The sequence below is a fragment of the Leucoraja erinacea genome, chromosome 16 (assembly GCF_028641065.1).
Source record: "Leucoraja erinacea ecotype New England chromosome 16, Leri_hhj_1, whole genome shotgun sequence".
NCBI lineage: Eukaryota > Metazoa > Chordata > Chondrichthyes > Rajiformes > Rajidae > Leucoraja > Leucoraja erinaceus.
Genome location: NC_073392.1, coordinates 12,314,091 through 12,338,443, shown reverse-complemented (window position 1 = coordinate 12,338,443; position 24,353 = coordinate 12,314,091). Strand labels below are relative to the sequence as shown.

At 39.9% G+C, this 24,353-nt stretch overlaps 1 protein-coding gene across 2 annotated transcripts in view; it reads left to right on the top strand.

Annotated features, from left to right (window-relative positions):
- The window catches only part of LOC129704532 (contactin-4-like), a 796,241-nt gene that overhangs the window by 717,626 nt on the left and 54,262 nt on the right, over window positions 1-24,353 (top strand). For both annotated transcript variants that reach the window (XM_055647705.1, XM_055647704.1), the window contains 3 exons: window positions 10,704-10,774; window positions 12,782-13,016; window positions 22,900-23,015. In XM_055647705.1, coding sequence (XP_055503680.1) covers window positions 10,704-10,774; window positions 12,782-13,016; window positions 22,900-23,015 — 422 coding nt within the window. The remainder of the gene's footprint in view (window positions 1-10,703; window positions 10,775-12,781; window positions 13,017-22,899; window positions 23,016-24,353) is intronic.

The window sequence follows — 24,353 nt, the reverse complement described above, 5'->3', positions numbered from 1 at the left end:
GGAATAAATCAGACTTTTGAACCAGTTTTATTAGTTGTCTTCTGAAGTACATCTGCTGCACAATAACTCATAATAATGATTAGCAGCAAATGGTTAATTATTCCCATTGTGTTAAAATATAATTGGGACAAATCTCCTAAGAATCTAGAAGTTGCAATATCATGATAACTACATACTGAAAAGAACGCATAATGGACATAAAAGATGCAAAATAGTATTTAAGGATAAGTTATTATTTTGGTCAAATAGTTCTACCGGTTTGATTTATTGTACCATATCACAGTGTCTTGTACCAGGATTTACTATATTAATGAGTAGTCAAGCTAATTGATAAAATAAGCAGCACAATTATCTGCATTACTTACCACTGTTGCCTATAGTTTATCTCAGCACCAAACAATAGCTTCATTATTTAAAAATTCCAAGTGAGATGTCTAATTAGCAGTTCACCATAATATGGTTTTCAAACACGTAAACCTACTACACCCTTTACTCTGGTCACACTTCAGTTTCTTTAAAGTTTGATGAACATCCAATTCTTGGTATAAATGAACTCCATTTACAGTCACAATACTTTACCTTCACCACTGCATAGGAGGAGTATTTCGCTGATTCCTGTGTGAGTTACGTTTAAATGTATTTCTGGAGAGGTTGAGAGGTTAAAGAGTTTTGTAAACATTTTTTCAAGACTGCCATGTTGAGCAATAAATTCCACATTTTTTAGCTTTGAACATTAACGTAAGCAAAAGGTACTAAAGGGTCACCAATTGAGTGTCATTTTTCATATTAGCAGAAAAGATGGTGTGGCAAAACAAATTAGCTTTAGGCAATCAAGGGAAATATACAAATGTTACCCATTGGTGTTATGTAACAGCATGAGCAAGTATTTAAAATACAGATTTTAATATTCAGATATGAGAAAATTATGAAAGTATCAACTTTTGTGTTATTTTAATTTATGACCGAGTTAATATTAAGAGTGAAATGTGCAATTAAAAAAAAAAATCAACATCCCTTCTAACTAATAAAAAATTTAAAAAGTTTTGTAAGCCTGACATCAGATGCTTCAAATTCGTAGTATTCTATTGTTGGCATTTTGCCAATATCAACATATGCAGGCGACAAGATTTTTCCAATCCCGAGAAATTTTCTGAAAGTGATACCAGCACTCGTTTGCTTTATACATTTTCACTTTCAGAGTTTACAGGATTTCCTGTCATCACCGCAAATGTAAAAAAATGATTATTCTGCAGAATGAGCCTCCACTTAGACCATGGATGAATGGGGACAGTATGACTGCTGATGGTGTTTTTCAGCAGAGTTGCTATTGGCAAGGGGAAAGATGAGGTATTTCCTGCAACAGATCTACAATAAAAATAATAACAATAATAATTCATGATAATTCAGTGCGAGTAATTGCAAGTGATTGCTTTTGCAAGAGCGTTCAAACCACTCTGCCGACGACATCTCGTCAGGGTTTTTCCCCCATTTTTTAGTTGTTATCCTTATGTGGCTGTATTGCACAATGTTTGACTTTAGTTTCTTGCCATTGAAAATAAGCATCCAGGTGACTGTATAAAAAGGAATATAAAGTTGCAGTGGCGCTGCTTTTCACTTGTTACGTCTGATGTTAATTGGACATATGTATTTCACCAACACTGTTAATGATACAATGCCACCAATACTATTTTGTAAGAGCCTAGAGTCATACGTCAAGATTTACCATGTTTTCAAGGTGGTAGGTAAATTTTAAATGCAAGTTTACGTCTGACCTATTGCCATCTTCAGTTTCAATTACTTGAAGTGTGACCCATCGAAGATCTAATTAGCTTAATGAGCAGTCAAACCAAAGAAACCCACTTCAGGTAAGTTTGGATTATTTTGGGTAGGGTTGAAGGACCTTTGCGATCACAACATATGAATCACACTTTTGGAAAACCATGAGAATTTGGTTCTCTTAAAAGCTCGTTAAATTTTTAGATTTAGAAATACAGAAAGTTACATCAAATCTTTATTAAAATTTAAAAGTCAGTGATCCTAACTTACTTTGAAACATTAAGATTAATTAATATGAAAGCAGCTCCCTTCACTACACTTGCTTTTTCAATCCAGATTCATGAAATTTTCATCCAGATTCATGGCAGAAATGAACTGAACTGAGTTTGTGCAATGTGGACTAGCTGTGGTTAGAAAAGCAAAGTGCATCCAACGTCTCAGTTTAGCACAAGTGAGCCCAGATGGAGAACGGGAGGGCAAAAAGGCTGGCATCTGACTTCCAGCTTGGCTCTGACCTCTGAGCAGTAGTGGAAGTGAGAGATTAGCTGACGCGTGAAGAGCACCTTGCTGCTGGCAGTCGACAGAACTGCTGGTAACACGTAAACACCAAGTCCAGCATGTGGACTGTGCTTTTCCACTCAGTGGTTTTTGAGCCCCTGTCAGGTTAGCACTAGATCATATTTTCCCAAAACACCAAAATTGTGGAACAATTTCTCTTTCAAACATTTGAATAAGGAGAATATAAATGGGACATAAATTAGCAGCTAGAAGAATAATAATCACAAAATCAATGCTAGTTTGTTAATGAAAAGATTCTTTTTTAGCTCTTCAGATTAGAGATGCAGTGTGGGCACAGGCCCTTGGGCCCATCGAGTCCATACTGACCATCAATCATCAGTACACTCATTCTATGTTATCCCACTTTAACATCATAACACTTCTATAATTTACAGAAACCAATTAACCTACAAACCTGCGTGTCTTTGGAAGGTGGTGGGAAACCAGAGCACTCGACAAAACCCATGTAGTCACAGGGGGAACGTACAAACCCCACATTGACAGCACCCGTAGTCAGGATCGAACCCAGGACTCTGGCGCTGTGAGGCAGCAGCTCTATCACTTTGCCACTGTGCCATCCTTGATTACTAGTTCAGTGCTTTATTTTCAATAACCAACAATGCCCTTGAAACTCTCCACAATAGCCCTGAAACACTATTGAAGCTGGTCTGGATCAGGATGCCAGCCTAGTCCTGAAATACCAAAATGATTCCCTAGAGCCAACCTTCTTTTATCGGTTGAGTGATTAGATGAGGGTGAATTGCTAAACTCTACCATATGAACACCTGACTTCGGTATCTCATCTGCAGTCTGTATCCTTGCCCATATTTAGGATTCAAAGCATGGAGTACCATGTAGAGTTTAGTTTCCAAACTGTAAACTTAACATAGATTCCCTTATCCCTTATCATGTATCTATGCACTGTAAATGGATCAATCGTAATCATCTATTGTCTTTCTGCTGACTGGTTGGCACGCAACAAAAGCTTTTCACTGTTCCTGTGACAATAAACTAAACTAAACTAAACGCACTGGAATGCGGAAAGAAGTCCAGTTACACCAGAGCTAGGAGCTTACAACCATTGGCTGTGATGAATGAGGTTGATACTTCGCTTGAGGAGTTTGGATTGACATCTTCACAAATATGAACAAGATGAATGTGAAGAAAATGTTTAGAGATATATGCAAATTCAAAATGGGAGTCCATCAATAAAAGTGTTACTGGTGAATCTAATGCGAAAATAAGGAAACAAAACTCTTTACTCAGAGGGTGGTTAGAATGCAGAGCTTGCTGCTGTCGAGGTGGTTGAAAGAAATGGCATTCTACATTCAGAAAAAGAACTGGAAGAAAGGAAAAAAGAAAAGGCCTGGTGATTAGCTAAGACGAAGTACACACAATGAGGGGATTTGTTTGGAATAGAGATACCAGCCAGGCTGATTGGACCAAATGACTAATATTCCTCTAAACTATTCCTATCCATGTATCTGTCCAAAATAGGTATTTCTGTGTTAAATATTCCATACTTCTTATTGTAGAATACATAGCATGGTTATTTTATAATAAGCCGCCACAGACCCATTGCCAAATTGAACCAGTCCCAAATGGGATTAAATTATCTCTCAATACAGAATGGCTAGTGGTGGTGGTATAATGTCAACTCTCAGCTATCAACAATCACCCATAATATTGGGGTTAGTTTCCAGAATGGCAACACACATGCCTTGTCAATGTAACTTATGTATTCCTGCACAAGGAATTGGCAGATTGAGAAGCAGGGTAAAGAATCCTGGTGCAATGGGTTACTCCCATTTGTAGTATTGTGTTCAGTCTCTTTTCCAGAGTAGGGGAATCAAGAACCAGAGGACATCTGTTTAAAGTGAGGGCGGAAGATTTAATAGGAACCTGAGTTGTAACTTTTTCACAAAAATGGTGGTGGGTTTATGGAGGAGGTAGTTGCTGGAGAAGGTAGTTGAGGTAGATATTATTGCAATGTTTAAGAAACATTTAGACAGTTACATGGATAGGACAGGTTTAGAGGGATATGGGCCAAACATCGGCAGGTGGGACTAGTGCAGAAGGGACATGTTGGCTAGTGTGTGCAAGTTGGGCCGAAGGCCCTGTTTCCATGCTGTAAGACTCTATGACTCTATGACCCTATTTAGGCCATTTCCACCCAGGTCTCTGAGGATTCTGTCCATGAGCTAGGGTACAATCCAATTCTACAATCTACCTCATTGTGGACATGGGGTTATGTCTCTGGGACTGTTACGCTACAATCCTGAGAGTAATATTCTGCAGTCTGTATCTTTTCCTTTGCTCTCTACCTAGCTTGATTGTATTTACGTATAGACTTACCTGTTTTGATTGGAGAGCATGCAAAACTAAGGTTTTCACTGTACCTCGGTACAAATGGCAATAATAAACCTAAACTTCAAGTGTTAATGGAAAGATGCATTTTGGTGATCATTAATTTATTCTTGCATGAGCTGATTAGGTGCACATGCCACACTATTACATGGTCAGCTGAAATTCCTTTCATGTTTTCCTCTGTTGAGTTGTTAAATACCTTTGGCACTAACTTTGCTTTTAATTAATAGAATGAAGTAGGATGGAAGTAGATTCACACTGAGCATAAACCCTAGTTGGACCAAATGGCCTGTTTCTGTGCAAGAAACCCAATGGAGTTTCATTAATTTGATGCTTTCTACAAGCCAATACTCCATGGTTTTTCTGTGAACAGATTTTCATCTTGTATTTTGATTCTGCAGTGTCTGAGCAAGTTACATGAAAGGATACGATGGCTGCTATTAATTATTTAACTAAACTTTTGAGACAGTTTCTCATTTTCAGTTGTGTCAGTTGCAAAATTAATTAATAAAAGCCTTGGTAATTATAAACTTGAAAAGAAAATGGCATGAAATAAATAGACTGGATCGTATGATTTGTTGAATGTTGATCAATTACAAATGCAGGCATTCGGTGGTTTTGTCGTAGAGTATTGGTGTGGTTTAAGATGTTAGGTTGAGGATTCCATCTGTAATATTTTCAACATGTTCCCTGTCTTTTCACTGCGTCCTCTTCTTGCCATTCTGATGATCTTTCACTTTGTGTTGTTGAAATTCTTCTCTTTATTTTTATTCTCAGCTTGTTTTATTTATTGAATTGTTCCACAACATAGAAACATAGAAACATAGAAATTAGGTGCAGGAGTAGGCCATTCGGCCCTTCGAGCCTGCACCGCCATTCAATATGATCATGGCTGATCATCTAACTCAGTATCCCGTACCTGCCTTCTCTCCATACCCTCTGATCCCCTTAGCCACAAGGGCCACATCTAACTCCCTCTTAAATATAGCCAATGAACTGGCCTCAACTACCCTCTGTGGCAGAGAGTTCCAAAGATTCACCACTCTCTGTGTGAAAAAATGTTCTTCTCATCTCGGTTTTAAAGAATTTCCCCCTTATCCTTAAGCTGTGACCCTGTGTCCTGGACTTCCCCAACATCGGGAACAATCTTCCTGCATCTAGCCTGTCCAACCCCTTAAGAATTTTGTAAGTTTCTATAAGATCCCCTCTCAATCTCCTAAATTCTAGAGAGTTATAAACCAAGTCTATCCAGTCTTTCTTCATAAGACAGTCCTGACATCCCAGGAATCAGTCTGGTGAACCTTCTCTGGCACTCCCTCTATGGCAATAATGTCCTTCTTCTGATTTGGAGACCAAAGCTGTAGGCAATACTCCAGGTGTGGTCTCACCAAGACCCTGTACATCTGCAGTAGAACCTCACTGCTCCTATACTCAAATCCATTTGCTATGAAAGCCAACATACCATTCGCTTTCTTTACTGCCTGCTGCACCTGCATGCCTACCTTCAATGACTGGTGTACCATGACATCCAGGTCTCGCTGCATCTCCCCCTTTCCCAATCAGCCACCATTTAGATAATAGACAACCAATTGGACACATTTAAATATAGATGACTTCTTCAGACTAAATCCTAATAATCACCCCGCACCCCTCACCCTTCCCCTTCCCCACAGTGCACTGCTCACATGTCCAACCTACAAACAACTAGTAAGCACAACAACCGTTGAGTACATGGAAAAGCAACCTTCCACCATCTTCCTCTGCCGCCTTGACAAGGTTCTGCATGGCAGGTGGCTGCTCTGGAAGGTTAGATCACATGGGATCCAAGGAGAGATAGTTGAATGTATAGAAAATTGACTTAATGGAAGGAAGGGGAGGGTGATGGATGACGGTTGCTTTTCAGACTGGAGGTCTATGGCAAGTGGCGTGCCTCAGGTTTTTCTGCCAGGAACATTGCTATTTGTCATCTTTATCAACAATTTGGATGAAAAAGGTACAAGGCATGATTTTCAAGTTTGCAGATGCAGTGGGTGGGATTGTAGATGGTGTAGATTGTTATTACAAAATGCAGCATGTTCTTAATCGGTTGGGTAAGTGGGCTGATGATAGGCCGATTGAATTTAATACAGAGAAGTGTGAGGTGTTGAATTTGGGCAGCCTAACGTGGGCAGGACCTACACAGTGAATGGCAGGGCTCTGGGGAGAGAGAGTTGCAGAGCAGAGTGATGTAGGAGTGCAGGTACATTGATCCTTGAAAGTGGCATCACAGGGAGGTCAAGAAGGCTTTTGACACATTGCCCATCATCAGTATTGAGTATAGTAGTTGGGAGATTATTTTACAGTTGTATAAGACATTGGCGAGGCCACATTTCGAGTACTGTGTTCAACTTTGGTCACCGTGTTATAGGAAAGATGTTGGAAAGCTGGAAAAGGTGCTGAAAAGATGCATGAGAATGTTGCCAGGAGTCGGGGCCTGAGCTACAGGGAGAGGTTGAGCGGGCTGGTACTTTATTCCTTGGAGCGCAGAAGGATAAAGAGTGATCTTATATAGAGGTGTACAATATCATGAGAGGACTAGATCGTGTAAATGCCCAGAGTAAGGGAATCGAGAACAAGAGGGCATGTTTAAGGTGAGTGGAGAAAGATTTAATAGGAACCTGAGGGGTAACTTTTTGATGCAATGGGTTGTGGGTATGTGGAACAAACTGCCCGAGGAGGTAGTTGAGGCAGGTACTATCATAACATTTAAGAGACATTGGACAGGTATTTGGCTAGAAAAGGTTTAGAGGGTCATGGGCTAAACATGGGCAGGTGGTACTAGTGTATATGGGACATGTTGGTCCCCATGGTAAAGTTGGGCTGAATGGCTATTTCCACGTTATGTAACCTTTAGAGTTAATAATAATTTGCAAGCAGCCGTAATTCCATGACCCATTTCTAACTGAGACACTATAGATTATCAATATTGAAATCCAGACTAGATTCCATTTTTGAGAAATGCAGATCAGGTTTGTGTTTATGTTGAGCTTATCTTGACTCAGGATTTCTTTATCGTCTCACAGCATTCTTCAATCACATGAAACCAAAGATAAACAAGCATACCACGCACTACTGACTCCTAACAAACCAGTGAAACCAAGGTTTCCCCCAAATCTACAACCTCCCAACATTCCCCCTGTTCTTACTAGATCTGGATGTTTGCCATGACAACATAATTTAGAATTATTTAAAATTATTTTAACACAAGCATGAACTCGTGATCACTTTTGCAAAACCATAAAATGAGGTGAATACAGTTCAAATAATATGATCCAGGTAGTATGTTGGTGGTATTCTTACCAGTGCATACACTTCAAGAGGGCTGATCCAGATCAGACCTTTAATTTTGCATAAAGACTAAGCTTGCATTGGAAAAGTTTAGAAGGGTTCTGGGCCAAATACTGGCAAATGTGATTAGCTTAGAAACTGTTGCAGGAAGGAACTGAAGATGCTGGTTTAAACAGAAGATAGACACAAAATGCTGAAGTAACTCAGCAGGACAGGCAACATCTCTGGATAGAAGGAATAGGTGATATTTCAGGTCGAGACCCATCTTCAGGTGGAGTCGGAAGAACCGGTTCTTCAGACCGACAGCCTGAAGAAGGTTCTCGACCCAAAACTCCAGCATTTTGTGTCTAACTTTAACTTAGAAACTGTATCTAGTCTGGCATTGATGAGTTGGCCAAATGGCCTGTTTCCGCACTCTATTATTCTATTTTGTGCTATGTTGCGTAATTCCAAAAGGGGTGTAGTATTTAAAATGTTACATGTGTGACTTGTGACTTTTAATTACATAGTGGCATGGTAATATATATATAGGAGTAATTCTCCACCTTGACTGGTTGTAAATTTGCCATTGCAATTCAGATATATATACCATGGGAATAATCTGATTTTAATTTCCATAGCTGTGATGTGGTTTTTATAAAGAAAGCTAGCAGACAGCTTGGCAGCAAGCTTAAGGAACCTCCCTGTAATCTTTTTGTATTTATTGTTTTTAGCGGTAATTCAATAACACTTTTCCAACATTAAGTACTTGAGTCATAGAGTCGTACTGCACAGAACTTGCACTTTGGCCCACCATGAGTTTGCTGATCAGCAATTATCCATCTACACTAATCCTGATCGCTTGGTCCACAGCCTTCTATGCTTTGGCAATTTAAGTACTCATCTAGATACTTCTCAACTGTTGTGAGAGTACCTGGTTCCGCTACTCACTCCGGCAATGCATTCCCGATTCAACCACTTTATAGCTTAAAACATTCATCCTCATATCCACTTTAAACCTATTTCCCTTTATCATAAGCCAATGTCCTCTAGTTTGTGAAACCTCTGCTACTAGCTATCCTGTCCAAGCCCCTCATAATTTTCTTTACCTTTATCAGGTCCCCCCTCTGTCTTCTCTACTCCAAGCAAAATGAATGAAGTCCATCCAGTCTCTCCTCACAATTGAAATGGTGGCTGGAAAAGTTGGGTCTTTCTTTCTCTGGAGCTTTGGAGACTGTAGGGTGATCTCACAGAGGTGTATATAATCATGAGTGCCGTAGATAAGGTGAATAGCCACAGTCTGTCCTCTACACTGGAGGACTTGGGTTTAAGGTGAGAGGGGAATTATATTATAAGGCACCTGCGAGGCTTTCCTTGTCGCACAGAGGGCGGTGTACGTGGAACGTGCTGCCAGAGGTACAGGCAGGTACAATTATGACATTTAAAAGCCACTTAAACAGATACAGGGATAGGAAAGACTTGGAGGTATATGGGCCAGGCACAGGCAAGTGGGACTAGCTCAGAGAGGCAATGGTGTGTGATGGGTTGAATGGCCTGTTCCTGTGCTGTAAATCTCACTGGCTCTTGATCCTCTCCACTACAATCATCTTGTTCCCATAGTTTAGTGACTAATACTGCACACAATACTATAATAACATTGTCCCATAACCTCCTTACACTATTTCATTTTGAACTCCTGCTAATGAAGACCAGTATCATTTATGTCCTCTTCACCATCTCATCTACCTGTATTGCCATCTTCAGGGAACCTTGGACTTACTTGTCAAATTACCTAGCATAGAAACAGAGAACTGCCAATGCTGGTTTTTGGGTCAGGACCCGAAATCTCACGAATCTCCAGGGATACTGCCTGACCCGCTGAGTTACTCCAGCATTTTGTGTCTTTCCATGCCAAACTACTTCTTCAATCCTCCCAATAACCTGACCATTTGTTGTGTATGTCTTACCCTAATAAATGCTCCCACAATCCATGTTCTTGTGTTTATCAGGATTAAACTCCACCTGCCAATGTTCTGTCCTTTCCACTGATAACATGTTCCTGCAATCTACCTTGTTCCTCTACAAAAATATCAATATTCACCTTACTGATCATACCTCCTATATTGATATCCAAACCGTTAATGTACATGACAAAGTGTAAGGATCCCAGCATCTATCCAGAGAGTCCTCCAGCCTTCAAACACAAAATGAACATTCACCATCATTTTCTGCCTCCCAGAAGCAAACCTATTTTAGATCCAATTTGTCAACTTGCCTCAGATCACATGGATCTCTTATTTTGGGCTTGTCTCCTCTTTAAGGCCTGGTCCACGGATCTACTTAAGTTCTCTCGATAGACACAAAATGCTGGAATAACTCAGCTGGACAGGCAGCATTCTGGAGAAAAAGGATGGGTGACGTTTTAGGTCGGAACCCTTCTTCAAACTTATTGAGTCTGAGGAAGGGTCCCGACCCGAAACATCACCCATCCTTTTTCTCCAGAATGCTGCCTTACCCACTGAGTTACTCCAGCACTTTGTGTTTACCTTCAGTATAAACCAGCATCTGCATTGCCTTCCTATACTTAAGTTCTGTATTTGGTGTACTTACAGTATTTTGCTATATTAAATCACGAAAGCCAGTGTTGTTGAACTCGATGTACATATTAACATCTATTATTTTATGTTTCCTTACAGTTCCTGAAGTAGGTCCAGCTAACGTAAGTGGGGGAGATGGCAGCCGATCAGAACTGGTAATAACTTGGGAGGTAAGCTCAAAGTGTCATTTCTACATTTTTTTTTTGCAAGTTTAATTTTTCAGGACAATTTTGAACTAAAAGTCTTAATCGCTGGACATAATATGCAAGTTAAACAAAAACACTGGACCAAAATAACAATTGATTTGACCCAATTTCACATGGAGATTGCACAGATAATGACACAACCCGTCTCATAATTTCCATGATGTTTTGCCCATGCAAAGGTGGAATGTTTACAAATTTTTGGAAGGACAGAGAATATCTTATAAACCTCGAAAGCAACTATATTGCAGCTAACCAGCGAGTTATTCTCAATTGCTTTGCAGTTGCACTCAAGTACCTTGAAATCTGTTAATTTCTCAGGAAATGTCCTCATTATAAGATTAGAGTGAATATAAACTTTGAACATACAATATCATGGGTAATTTGTTCCTATGGTGAATTCTCGAAAGAGTCCTGCTAGCATTCGGATTACCAATTTTATAGCCCTAATCTCTTCATGTAAGAGTGGAGAAGTTATAGTTTTGCTTGAAGTCAAGATGGTTTAGGAAGAATAAATAGAAATATACAAGTTTGTGCCTGACTTAGATGTGGTAGAGTAATCTATTCTCCTTAGCAGGTAGTTCCAGAAAAAATGTACACAGATTCAAAGCAATCGGCAAAAGAGCCACAAAGGAGATCTCAGGAAAATCTACACACACAGTTTGTATTGTCTTCACGCACACAGTATTGCTCAAGAATTGGCAGAAATGGCCTTGATGAGTTGAACACTCTCCTTCTGTGCTGTAATAATTCTTCCACTACGCAAAGCACGCAGTAATCCCTAAGGAAATGCAATAAAAAGGATAGGAATAGCCTGGAGATGATTGTTTTTGTCCCCAATGTGAACTGTTGTCCTTTGAGCTTCGGACAGAATGGAAGCGTCCCAAATGACAGAATCAATGTGAATATCTGGTTTAGTAAGTGATTCAGCCAAACCTTATCAATCCCACTACTTTCCATCAAACTCTGAAATTATTATTTTCTGAAGGTAGACAGCTCTCTTTTAGGCTGCCTAATTGTGCATAGTAGGTGGGTGCTTTAAAGTGCAAAACAAGTTTTAAAGTCTTATTCTCAAAGTAGATAGAAGCAAAATGCTGGAGTAACTCAGCAGGTCAAGGCAGCATCTCTGGAGAAAAGGGATGGGTGACGTTTTGGGTTGTAACCCATCTTCAGTGTTATTTGAGTGAAGATTCCTCACCAGGAGAGAAGAATTGTCCTCATATTCAACAAAATGAACAGTGTACCTTGGTCAAGCTTCTGCTTCAATATAATGTTCTTTCAAAATTCACTGCAACTCAAGAAAAGTTTCTGCTGACTTTGAAATGTTTCTGTCTTTCTGCTGACTGGTTGGCAAGAAAAGCTTTTCACTGTACCTCGGCACACGTGACAATAATAAACTAAACTAAATGTTGTATTACTATTGATTTGCACGCTGATGTCTTGGATTGGGACCTGAACCCATAAACTCTCAGGCAGCAATACATGTGCTAACACTGAAATACATTAGTATCTCACAGTGAATCCTGGTTACGATTTGTCTGCCCCCTTTTTTGAGAAAAACACTTTGCTTATTTGGAGCTTCTGCCTGAAGCATGCAAGATTTATGGCTGGGACTTGGAGAGCTTTGTGAGCATGACCTTTCATCTCTACAGTCCAAATGTGAAGAATGTGTAGCAAACCCAGCTGTTCAAGCCATGAGTAATACAAAGTCCTTCAGAAGATTTATCGGAATTATTTTCAAAGCCAACTTGACAGCAAGGACGTTACTTGCAGATCATTAATGTTTACAAAGCATTCTGTTGAGTTGCTGATCAGATCAAGAAAAGGCCGAAGATTATTATTGTGAATAACACAAGCTTATTGGCTTATATGTCCTCCCACTGTGTCATAACAATTCTATGGTGGCCTATCACTTCAATTGAAAAGGGCTCTTGTTTCTTTAACATTTTTTTGTCTGTTTGGTTTCATTTTCAGCCTGTTCCGGAAGAGTTGCAAAATGGTGAGGGCTTTGGATATGTGGTTGCTTTTCGACCGGCTGGAGCCACAAGTTGGATGAAGGCGGCAGTAACATCAGCAGATGCATCGCGATATGTTTTTAGAAACGAAAGTGTCCCACCTTTCTCTCCCTACGAAGTAAAGGTTGGAGTTTACAACAACCAAGGTGAAGGACCTTACAGCTCAGTAATCACTGTGTTTTCAGCAGAGGAGGGTAAGTAAAGAAACTGAGCTCGTGATCTGTTGAAATCACCCCTTATCACATCTCAGTTCCTGGTCCTGCGATCATGTCATATCATGCCAAAGCATTCCATCCATCATTCCCACACCAAAAAACATAATTAAGCAAGTTGCTACCAGAATTCTTCTGATGTCATGAATCACATCAGTCACCGCTTGCAAAGACCCAGGATACCTCACTCAAATGGGGACACAGAGCTTTGTTCATCCAGTTGATATCAGAATATGTGAAAAACAAGTACAAAATAGGTCTGAAACAATAGAGAAGACTCTAGAAACGCGCAGCAGGTAGACAGTCAGCATTCCCAGTACCCCAGCTCCAGAGGAGAGCACCAAAAAACTGGGCTCTCCAAAAAACTGAGCTGACTTAAAAATAACTGCATTTTATTTTTTTGATTGAGATCAACAACCGCGAGAAGAATCCCAAACAGAAATCTGGCTGCTGCAGTGTATTTGTCTAATGTCATGATACTCTAATATCCTGTGCAGATTTAGTCCAATTCATACTTTGTTTAAGGTAGAATTTACATTACTGCTAACCATTCAGATTAGTATCACGCCTAAATGATTTAGTCGTTTTTGTTTTTGAAATTTGTGAAGGACATAATTATTTCCATCCCATAACAGTTATGTCCTTAAATCCACAAACATAACTATATGCAGAGAGGGTTATGTTAGACAAACTGCATTAAGCTGAGATGTACAAAGGTGATATTTAAGTTTAGATGGTACTAAATTATCAGGGTACATGTAAAACACAAAGTACTTGTGCTACAACACCAGGATAAGTGCTTAACCAAGAAAACCCAAGCCCAAAGCTAAAATATTATCTAAACTGAATATACCTACTGATGCTAAGGCCAATAATTAAATCCATATGCAATAAGCAGCAAACTACATGTTAACAAGCTCTTTTTTTTTTAAATGATCGTGTAGATGCAAGTATATCATTGGGGTTTAAGAACGAACTGCAGATGCTGGAAAATCGAAGGTAGACAAAAGTGCTGGAGAAACGCAGCGGGTGCAGCAGCATCTATGGAGCGAAGGAAATAGGCAACGTTTCGGGCTGAAACCCAAGAAGGGTTTTGGCCTGAAACGTTGCCTATTTCCTTCGCTCCATAGATGCTGCTACACCCGCTGAGTTTCTCCAGCACTTTTGTCTACCTATATCATTGAGATTATCAAGTGGGCACTTCCCTTCACCGGTATTTTGTTGAATTAGGCCCACAACACCTCAGGAAGGCTCAACAGTTAGTTCTGGCGTCTCAGAACAACCCCACTCAATACATGCTCTCATCACCTATGCTACTAGTATCTACTAAATAAAGGAAATTACAGGCGGCTGCATCCTATCTTCCACTTATCCTAACCCATTAAACTCGTAATGTCACAAATATAAACGTTAGATGACAATATTAAGGTAAAAATTAAAATTCTACACATACAATTAGAGGTATAAGCTGAATGGAAACGTCTGGGAAAGAGGGTAAAGAAGAGCGAAGGTGAAGAGGAGGGGGAGGGAGTGTTGGGGATGAGGGGGAATGGAGGAGGCTAGGGGTAGGAAGAGGGATGGATGGCGAGGTAATGGAGGAAAGGAGGGGGAAGAGGGAGGAGTGGAGGGAGGGGATGAGGAGAGGAAGCAGAGGGGGGTTGCTGGAAGGTGGGGAGAGGGAGGATAATGGAGGAGGATATAGGGGACTGAAGAGGGAGAGTGAGATGCGTTCACATTGATCTTATATTTTACAGGTTTTTGCCATTTTGAACTTTAAAAACATCGCAATCGCGCTCCCACTTGCCAGTCGCGCCTGCGCAGTTGGGGGAGGGTTGCCGTGACTCACGTCAGCCGCGCCTGCGCAGTTGGGGGAGGGTTGCGTGACTCGCGTCACGACAGGAACCCGTCAGCCACGCCTGCGCAGTTGGGGGCTATGGGTCAGTGGTGGAATATTGCCATGGGGGACGGGCCCAACGTCTAGTGTTAATCAAATTTAAGACAATTGCGGAATCATTCAAACTGAAGTGATAAGATATACACTGTGTTAAGGTGTGCCTTAATTTTGTGGTTTGATTTTGTGTTACTCACCATTAATTGTTTTGGGCAACAGGTGTCCATTATTGGAGTTTGTATCCTGACTAAAATGGAAGTAATTTCTATTGAGGAGTAGTTTATTCTGTAATAATCTCAACACAGTCATGCAAGATCAAAGTGTTGTATAAACAATCAGATGTTAACACCTTATTGAACAGGCATGGGAGTTATATAACAAACTCCTTTCCTACATGCTTATTTTTTTGTATAATCCTTTTCTGGCATTTGGGATGATGGTTGGCCGCGGGTTTCTTTAACCGAGTTTATATAAAAATGTCCACTTTTCTGGAAAAACTGAGCGTGATTTTTTTTTTCTGTGGTAGTGACAAAGTGGACAATTGCAGTTTGATGGCTGTAGTGCATAAAATGGTAACTACCTGTCACATTGATTACCACATGACATGATTTGAGTCATAGAGTCATACAGTGTGGAAACAGGCCTTCAGCCCAACTTACCCACACTGGCCAACATGTCCCAGCTACACTTGTCCCGCCTACCAGCGTTTGGCCCATATCTCTCTAAACCTGTCCTATCCATGAACCTGTCTTAACTGCTTCTTAAACTTTGAGACATTCCCTGCCTCAGCTACCTCCTCTGGCAGCTTGTTCCATACACCCACCATGCTTTGTGTGAAAAAGTTACCCCTCAGATTTCTATGCAATCTTTTCCCCTTGACCTTAAGCCTATGTCCTCTGGTCCTCGATTCCCCTACTCTGGGTAAAAGGCCCTGTGCATCTAGAGGGGTCATATGATATGTTCATATCTTATGAGTCTCGTGGATGTGTGTGTGAGTATGCACAGTGTACTTGTGTAAAATTAAACAAGACCCTCACTGGCATCTGCTAGACTGATACCTGTGTTTGTTTCTGTCTACATGCCACTTCCGTAATATCTTGCAATGGCCAATTTTCCTCCCTACCCAATCAGAACAGTGTAAGGTAGGCATTAATTTATTACTATTTATTATTTCAACCTTCTTCTTATCGAGTCCGCAAACAAGATTAGTTTTTTAGCCAGAGCTGAACACACTTCTCGGCATCTGCATACAATGGTGTCTGTCTTGCACTTCTTGTGCTTCTTGTGTGTGATGGTGGAAAGATTGGTGAGAACAGGGCTGCGACATGAATGCTCTTTCCGTTACCCAATTAATCCCCCACAATCCTCTTTCAATTAAGTCCTACAACTGAAGACTAATCTTATCACTAATTGCAGGTTAAGACTGAAAAGTATGAGTGGAGATGAAGGGAGCTGCCAATGTCCAATGATTTTGGAATGGAGCTTTGACAAGAGGCATGATACATGTGTTTAGAATCAAGATGAATTGGACTGCTGGATGAAAAAAAGTTGTATAAATAAAAAAACAAATGGACTCAAAATTGAAATTCAGTGTAAAATATTTTGAACCAGGGATCAGAAGAGTGCTTAAAACATGTTCAGATGGGAAGTTGAAAGGAAAGTGGAAATGGGATAGAAGAACAGAGAGAAATATGATATTGGCTCAGAACCTTTGGGTATAAAAGCAACAAGTATCTGCATTGTCCATTTTAATGCAAAAATATCCTCATGTGCCAGATAGTGATCCCCCACATCTGCTGCATTGCAGCTCCTGCAGTGAACGCTGAAATGGTGATCAGCTGTGAACTCTTTAACCTCCTAGTAGAAAATATTGAAAATATTGTGTCTTGTTGGAGGAGGTGTAATTGAGCTTCTGGTGGTGTTTAAAGACATAATTGCTGTTAACATTCACGGGCTACATATATATTTTGCATGTAGTTTGAAGTTAAATCAGAATAACATTGTAAAATTCTCTGGCTTTCGGTTAAGCAAACTAGGTGGCTTCTGAAGAAGGGTCCCGACGCAAAACGTCACCTATCCATGTTTTCCATGCCTGACCCGCTGAGTTACTCCAGCAATTTGGGTCCTTTTGTGTAAAGCAGCATCTGCAGTCCCTTGTTTCTTTGATTATAAATTAACTTTCTGGTTCTTTGCAAGATATCTGCTTTGTCTAGTGATATGGTTACAAAAATTCTTACAAAATTCTTAAGGGGTTGGACAGGCTAGATGCAGGAAGATTATTCCCGATGTTGGGGAAGTCCAGAACTGGGGGTCACAGTTTAAGGATAAGAGGGAAGTCTTTTAGGACCGAGATGAGAAAATCATTTTTTACACAGAGAGTGATGAATCTGTGGAATTCTCTGCCACAGAAGGTAGTTGAGGCCAGTTCATTGGCTATATTTAAGAGGGAGTTAGATGTGGCCCTTGTGGCTAAAGGGATCAGGGGGTATGGAGAGAAGGCAGGGATGGGATACTGAGTTGGATGATCAGCCATGATCATATCAAATGGTGGTGCAGGTTCGAAGGGCCGAATGGCCTACTCCTGCACCTATTTTCTATGTTTCTATGTAAGGTGTGGAAAGGTTGACCCACAGATTCCGCCCTGATCAGTGATCACCCCTGCACTAGTTTTATCCTACACACGAGGGACAATTTACAGAAGCCAATAGACCTACAAACCCTGCATGTCTTTGGGATGTGGGAGAAAACCGGAGCAACTGGAGAAAACCCATAGTCACAGGTAGGACATGCAAAATCCATACAGACAGAACCCGTAGTCAGGATCGAACCTGGGTCTGCAGAGCTGTAAAGCAGCACTCCACCATTGCGCCACTGTGTTACCTCTAAATCCATAGTCAGATTGGCTGCTTAGTCTGTTTAGCATCATGGTACTAATATTGGTAGCGGATTGCAGAACAGATTTGAAAAGAGGTAATCCAACTTTTAACTCTGCCTAACCTTTGTGGGAAGTTTCCTGAAGGTTAAAGTCAAGCATCACCAATTTGCAACTGACTAGAGGAAATGTGTAATATGTCTACATCAAAAATAAAGATCAACAAGCACTCGTTGGTGTAAGATTCCTCTTTGTAAGTTGTAATTTCTATGCAGCAATTTGATAACTGTGTGAACACTGGAGCAGATCTTGATCCAACTGTGCAATCCAAGAATAACAAATGATAGCGAGTAATACTCCTGATGAATATAATGGTGAAGGTCATATCAGTTTTAACACTGTCAGTATTTACCCTGCTCAGCTGCAAATGCCCTTCAACTTATATTTTATTATATTCCATGCAATCTCTGGCAAACCAATTGAGCAAATGTGAGATTTGTCATTTTGGTGAAAGTGTTCAAAGAAAGCCAGCTCCAAGATGCTTAGAAAAGTCCCGACTGCGCATAATATGCTTAGCCAGCAAGATACGAACCAGCTCCCCATACAATAACACTTTGACAGAATAATTTGAACATTCACAAATATAAGGAAAATATTAATGATGATATTAAATTATTTATATTTACAAAAAATAGTTTTTAGTTTAGTTTTGGAGATACAGTGTGGAAACAGACCCTTCGGCCCACCGCATCAACATCACCCAGTGATCCACACTCATTAGCACTATCCTACACACACTAGGGAGAATTTTGCATGTATACCAAGCCAATTAACCTACAAATCTGTACGTCTTTGGAGTGTGGGAGGAAACCGAATATCTCGGAGAAAACGCACGTGGTCACTGGGAGAACATACAAACTCCATACAGGCAGCACCCATAGTCGGGATTGAACCCGGGTCTCTGGCGCTGAAAGCGCTGTAAGGCAGCAACTCTACCGCTGCGCCATCGTGCCGCCCAAGTGCGGACTCAGTTGTTTGATAAACTTTAGATTACACAACAATTGGATTAATTCCGGCAATTTACTATTCTTAAATCACCTAAGACCTATTACTCATCCTCTCTGCTATTTCTCTCTGTTAAAAATAATGTAGTTGTTAAACATCCACCTTATACAACCTCGTACAATATCAATATTCCCCATGTTACCTCTTGGGTATTTTGAGAAGATGGTGCTCCAGCAACAGGTATCACATTGGATCACAGAAACTCATCAGTAGGCAACTCTCAGCTTCCATTTTGGGAAACTCTGGCTGTGGTCAAATCTCCTTTCTCCCTGTTAGAAATATGTCTACTTTCGGAGCTGATCATTTACTCTTTGAAACACTTAAGGGAATAAAATTATCCCGCACTCTTCCTATAACAGCTGCGGCTATTCCTTTCATCAGTTAGGAAGCATTTTGGAGCCATCATTGTGAAGAAGACCACATGGCCAGAGGTACAGTCAGGCCTCTGTGTCTGTTATTCTGTTTAATGGAGGAGATCAAAACAATAAAGGGTCAAGAAACTTGCAATGTTGCCTTTTCAAGCAGAAGAATCAAATCAAAATATTTGCTCCAGAAGGAATGGCCCAAGGTTACTCTTGACATTTAGCCTGCGTTAACTCTGCAGATGTTAATGTACATTTAAACATAAATGTTCAAATGTCAACTCTGCTCATACAGAAATTTAAAAAAAAACATGCATGGTGTTTGTGGTATCTCCCTAGGGGCAAAAAGTTTGAATCCAGCGCAGGAGAAAACTGTGCTGGATTTCTCACTAATTACTTTTGGTACTGATTGTGGATGATCAACCATGATCACATTGAATGGTGGTGCTGGCTCGATAGGCCGAATGGCCTACTCCTGCACCTATTGTCTATTGTGTACTTAGTTTTGAAAAACTAATGGAAAATAATCCTTTGCTATTAATACAAGTTTTTCACGTTAAAGTAATCCTAATGTGAGTTTATAATGTTCTCTGTGAGACCCAACAATTCCAGAATCACATTTGTAAACATAATAAAATAACAGAAAGCAAAGAACCCAAACCAGTGTGTTCTAAAACTATTTACACTATACATGCATGCATGCAACTTGCGTAACATTTGCACACTTAAATGTGGTCAGTCACAATGTTTAGCTGGTGATTTCAGAAGTCGCACACAAGAGGTGTAATTAACTTGCTCTGATAAGTATCATGTCTGTGTTAATTTAAGTGAAATTAATCATGAGCATAAAAACCAATGGAAATGATTGTGCAGCTGAGGGAAAAAAATATTTAGTAGCAGAGAAACCCAGTAATAAGAGCAGGGACGTTGTTTCTCCAACACTGTCCTTGAACTGGATAGCAGATAACAGGAGAGATGTGTAGAGGATGCTTCCTCTGGTTGAGAAATCTAGTTTAAGGGGGATCGCCGTCTCAAAATAGGAAGATTATTTAAGAGAGCGATGTAATGAAATTCCTGCACCCTGGGGTTGATGACTACTTAAAAGGAGTTCTCTATCCTTTTAGGCAAAATTAAAACTCCATTATTGATTGCATTCAAACCAGAGATCAATAGATTTTTGGATATTAGTGGAAGTATGGAGATCAGATGAGAAAATTGGTGGTGTGAGGAAGACCAGTCATGATCTTGCTGCTTGGCAGAGCATATGGGGAAGGATATTTCTTATATCCTGATGTGCTTTAAAGACACAACCTGTTCATCGTGTGATTTTGTGTCTCGCAATCGACAGGATGAACTTCAATCCATTCGTTCAGGCTCCTCCTGATAAATGTTATGCTTCACCTTTCACTCAGTGGAAGGGAGCAACCTAGCATATCCAGGCTTGAGCAGGGTTACTGGATAATAATCAGGATACCAACCATTCTAATTTCCCACTTTTTAATTCAGGACACTTATTATTCTTGTACCCCTACTACAGGTACACTGCCGATTTTCTGGCATCTTATGGTCTAGTACCTCTTTTAATCCGGACAACATTATGAAAGCACACTTGAAATTCCCTCCGGAAGTCCGCCCAAAAATGTGGCGCCTAGGCCGGGTGAGGCGGCTGATCTTGATCTGATCTGTACTTGCGCGGCAGGACAGTGCAATTTGCCAACGGCACTGCCAAACCGGAGGTTTGACTAATCGGAACCCCCCGAAAATGTGGCACCTAGGGCAGATGTTGCCCTGGTTTCGTGTTCCCATGGTTCACATTTCCACCCTCCAGGGCTGTAGACCTGCCGAGAAAGCAGTGCCTTGGCCCCATGTGTGGTCAACAATCTGACCCTCATCAGGATTTCCGAGGACAACTCGTTTACCGGCACCCGGGCTGCCCACACAAGAAATGCAAGTTCCCTTGTAAATCTAATACATATAATATTGTTTCATGTAAGTTTCTTGCCAACCCTGTGCTTTAGAGACACAGGAGGGGTAGAAATTAGTGGATTATTTAATTATTATTACATGGCCTCTGTTGGTCCAGCAAAACAAATAATCTGGCTAGGCTCTGGAAGCAAGGGTGAAGCCAGAAATCAGTGGTGGACCTGTATTACTGAGCCACAATTGGGGAACTGTGCACAGAATAAGTGTCAAAACCTACACATTGCAGTCTTGTATTTCATGTGTTCTGTTTCTTAAATCAGTTGATGTTTTCAAGTGAAATGCAGCCTTGTTGGTACGGTTGAAAGCCAGGAAACAAAATCACATTTGGTTTAAGAAATTGCATATGCTGACAATATGAGAATATAATTACGACATTGCTAATTATAGAACTGTGCCAAAATATACACTATGACAAAGTTAAATAAAAACATGTGAAACTTAAGTGTGCCAGCAAATATGGACTAACAAAATGTTAGCACAGAAGGTGCAGGAAAAGGGAAGGGAAGAATGAACACATCATAAGGTCAGCATTGGGGTGGAAGATAGGAGAATGTAATTGAAAAAAAAGTGATTATAATGCCAAAGGGGAATGTAATAGAATAAGTTATGTAGCAATAGTTTTACTTGGAAGATGTTTGCAGGGTTTGTAACAGCATACAGATACAATATTTAAATTTAATATAGGTACAACATTTAAAAAGTCCAGAAGGTCGAGCTGCTGATCTGGAGACGAGTACAAAGTCTATTGAAAATTAATGGTTCATTTTCTTCTCTGTGCTCGTCTAAGAACCATGGGAATTGGTAATTTGGACGTTTCTTTCTACATTATATTTTCTTCCTCATCGTGGCATTTCTGATGTGATTTGTGAACTTCACTTCCATCTTTCTTGCTGCCTGCATGCTAGGTACATTACAACATTATTTGCATTGATATTTTCTTTCATTTCCACACATCTCCTGCCATTCCACATTTTTTCCCTTGAATACTTGTTTAAAAATGAACGGATTTGACAGATTCTTGAGTAGTTGACAACAGATCTATCCTTTCAGTGGCAAATGTTGCCTCTTTAGCATACCATGGCCCATTTTCTGATTGTGATAATCCTCTATAGAAGTTACAACTACATATAAGGCCTAGTGATTTCTATTTGTATTAAGTCGTTAATCACTGGAGCAGATAGATTTGCAGCCTACAGTGCTGAGCAATGTTGATGTATCAAGTTAGTTAAGTGATGGTTCTGCAGTTTAAGGCCGTAAAAGAACCACAGTTCTTATTGGGAAAATTACAGCTCTGTGGTGGATCTTTCCAAATCTGTGTTCCTTGTATTTCTGTGTAATATTGCTAAGGTATGTGGTGTTTCTTTCCTTTTGAGGGGGATAGGGGGACAGTCTGCATGTTTTCTAAATGATTGTGTGATTAAGATTGCAAAAATTAAAATATGGATTTATAATTTCAATTCAGTTTGATAAAGAACTTCTACTTTATTTTTGGTTCTTACCTGAAGAGTTTTATTAAGAAATACTCACAGGGATTTAAACTGTTAAAGCTGAACAAATGCTGCCCCGACAGATTTGCTGAGAAAACTAATTTCTTAACATTTGAACTGATGACCCAAGGTCATCAAGTGGATAATAGTGTCAGGATTAGTTTTGGCCCAAGAGTGTTAATGGGTTCTCCTCCTTATAACCTAGAGCCCACTGTAGCACCGTTCAATGTCTCAGCCAGAAGTCTGTCAGCCTCAGAAGTCCAGGTTTTCTGGGAAGCTATTCCTTGGGAGACAAACAAAGGAAAAGTGCGGGGTTATGAGGTAAGAAAAATGATTTATGTAATTAATTCTGAAGGATGGAAAGAACCCGTGTAATTACAGCTGGAAGTTCATGCAAATCAACAGGATCTTTGGGGAATAGTTCATCCTTTAAAATTAATCTATAATGACTTGTCAATGTTCTCAGGTGTGAGTGGGTAAATAAGATAATTCATTTTATGCGAAGTGTTACGTGTCTGAGGAATATGGAAAATATATATGTACTGTATAATTTGTCTTTCACTGTTAATAATCAGCAAAACACTGACTTGTATCAAGATTAGCTGAGGCGATCTAATTTCAAGTCCATTATAACCCAACAAATGCCCGCACATTCATTAGAATGGATTAATCACTCGGTGATTAGATTCTATGGGCTTTGATTTAAAGAACTAGATACTTAAATAATTTTAAATTCTCCTTTAGAACAGTTTCCAATTTCTATACCATACAGAATTTATACGAATGCAGCCATTGCTTACAAAAAGTTTAGATATGCTTTAAAGGTTTCATATAAAGTAAAAGTCACTCTTCCAATCTTGCTGAACAAAATGTTTGTGATTTTGGTTAGAACATTTGTTTTATGTTCATTCACTCACACTGTTCCTGCAACATTGTAAAATTTTATAAAAGCCACTGCAGATTTGTCCAAATACCACCTCATACATGGTGCACCTAATTATGAAAAATTAAATTTGTCAAGGATGTTAGTTTTATTTAAGCGTCACAAGTGTAATGTCTTGACAATCACCTTTATTAATTAAACTTATCATCTATATTACTTTATGCCCATTTAGCTTTAGCTTTAGAAATACAGTGTGGAAACAGGCCCCTTTGTCCACCGTTTCCACACCAATCAGTGAACACCTGTGCACTAGTTCTATCCTAAACACTAGGGACAATTTACAAAAGCCAATTAATCCTCAAACCTGCACATCTTTGGAATGTGGGAAGAAACCAGAGTACCTGGAGAAAACTCATTTGGTTACAGGGACAACGTACAAATTCCGTGCAGACTGCACCCATAGTCAGGATCGAACCCGGGTCTCTGGCACTGTAAGGCGGCAACTTGACCGCTGTACCCACTGTGCTGCCCATCTGGTATAATAAATTCTGATCAATGTCAATAATTTATAATATAATCTATATTAATAATACAATATATTTTATTGTCATTGCACATAAGCACAACGAGATTTGGTATGCAGCTTCCATCCAATGTCATAACATAAGTAACTAATAAAATTTAGATTTAGATTAGTTATTTATGTTATGACATCGGATGGAAGCTGCATACCAAATCTCGTTGTGCTAATGTGCAATGACAATAAAAGATATTAT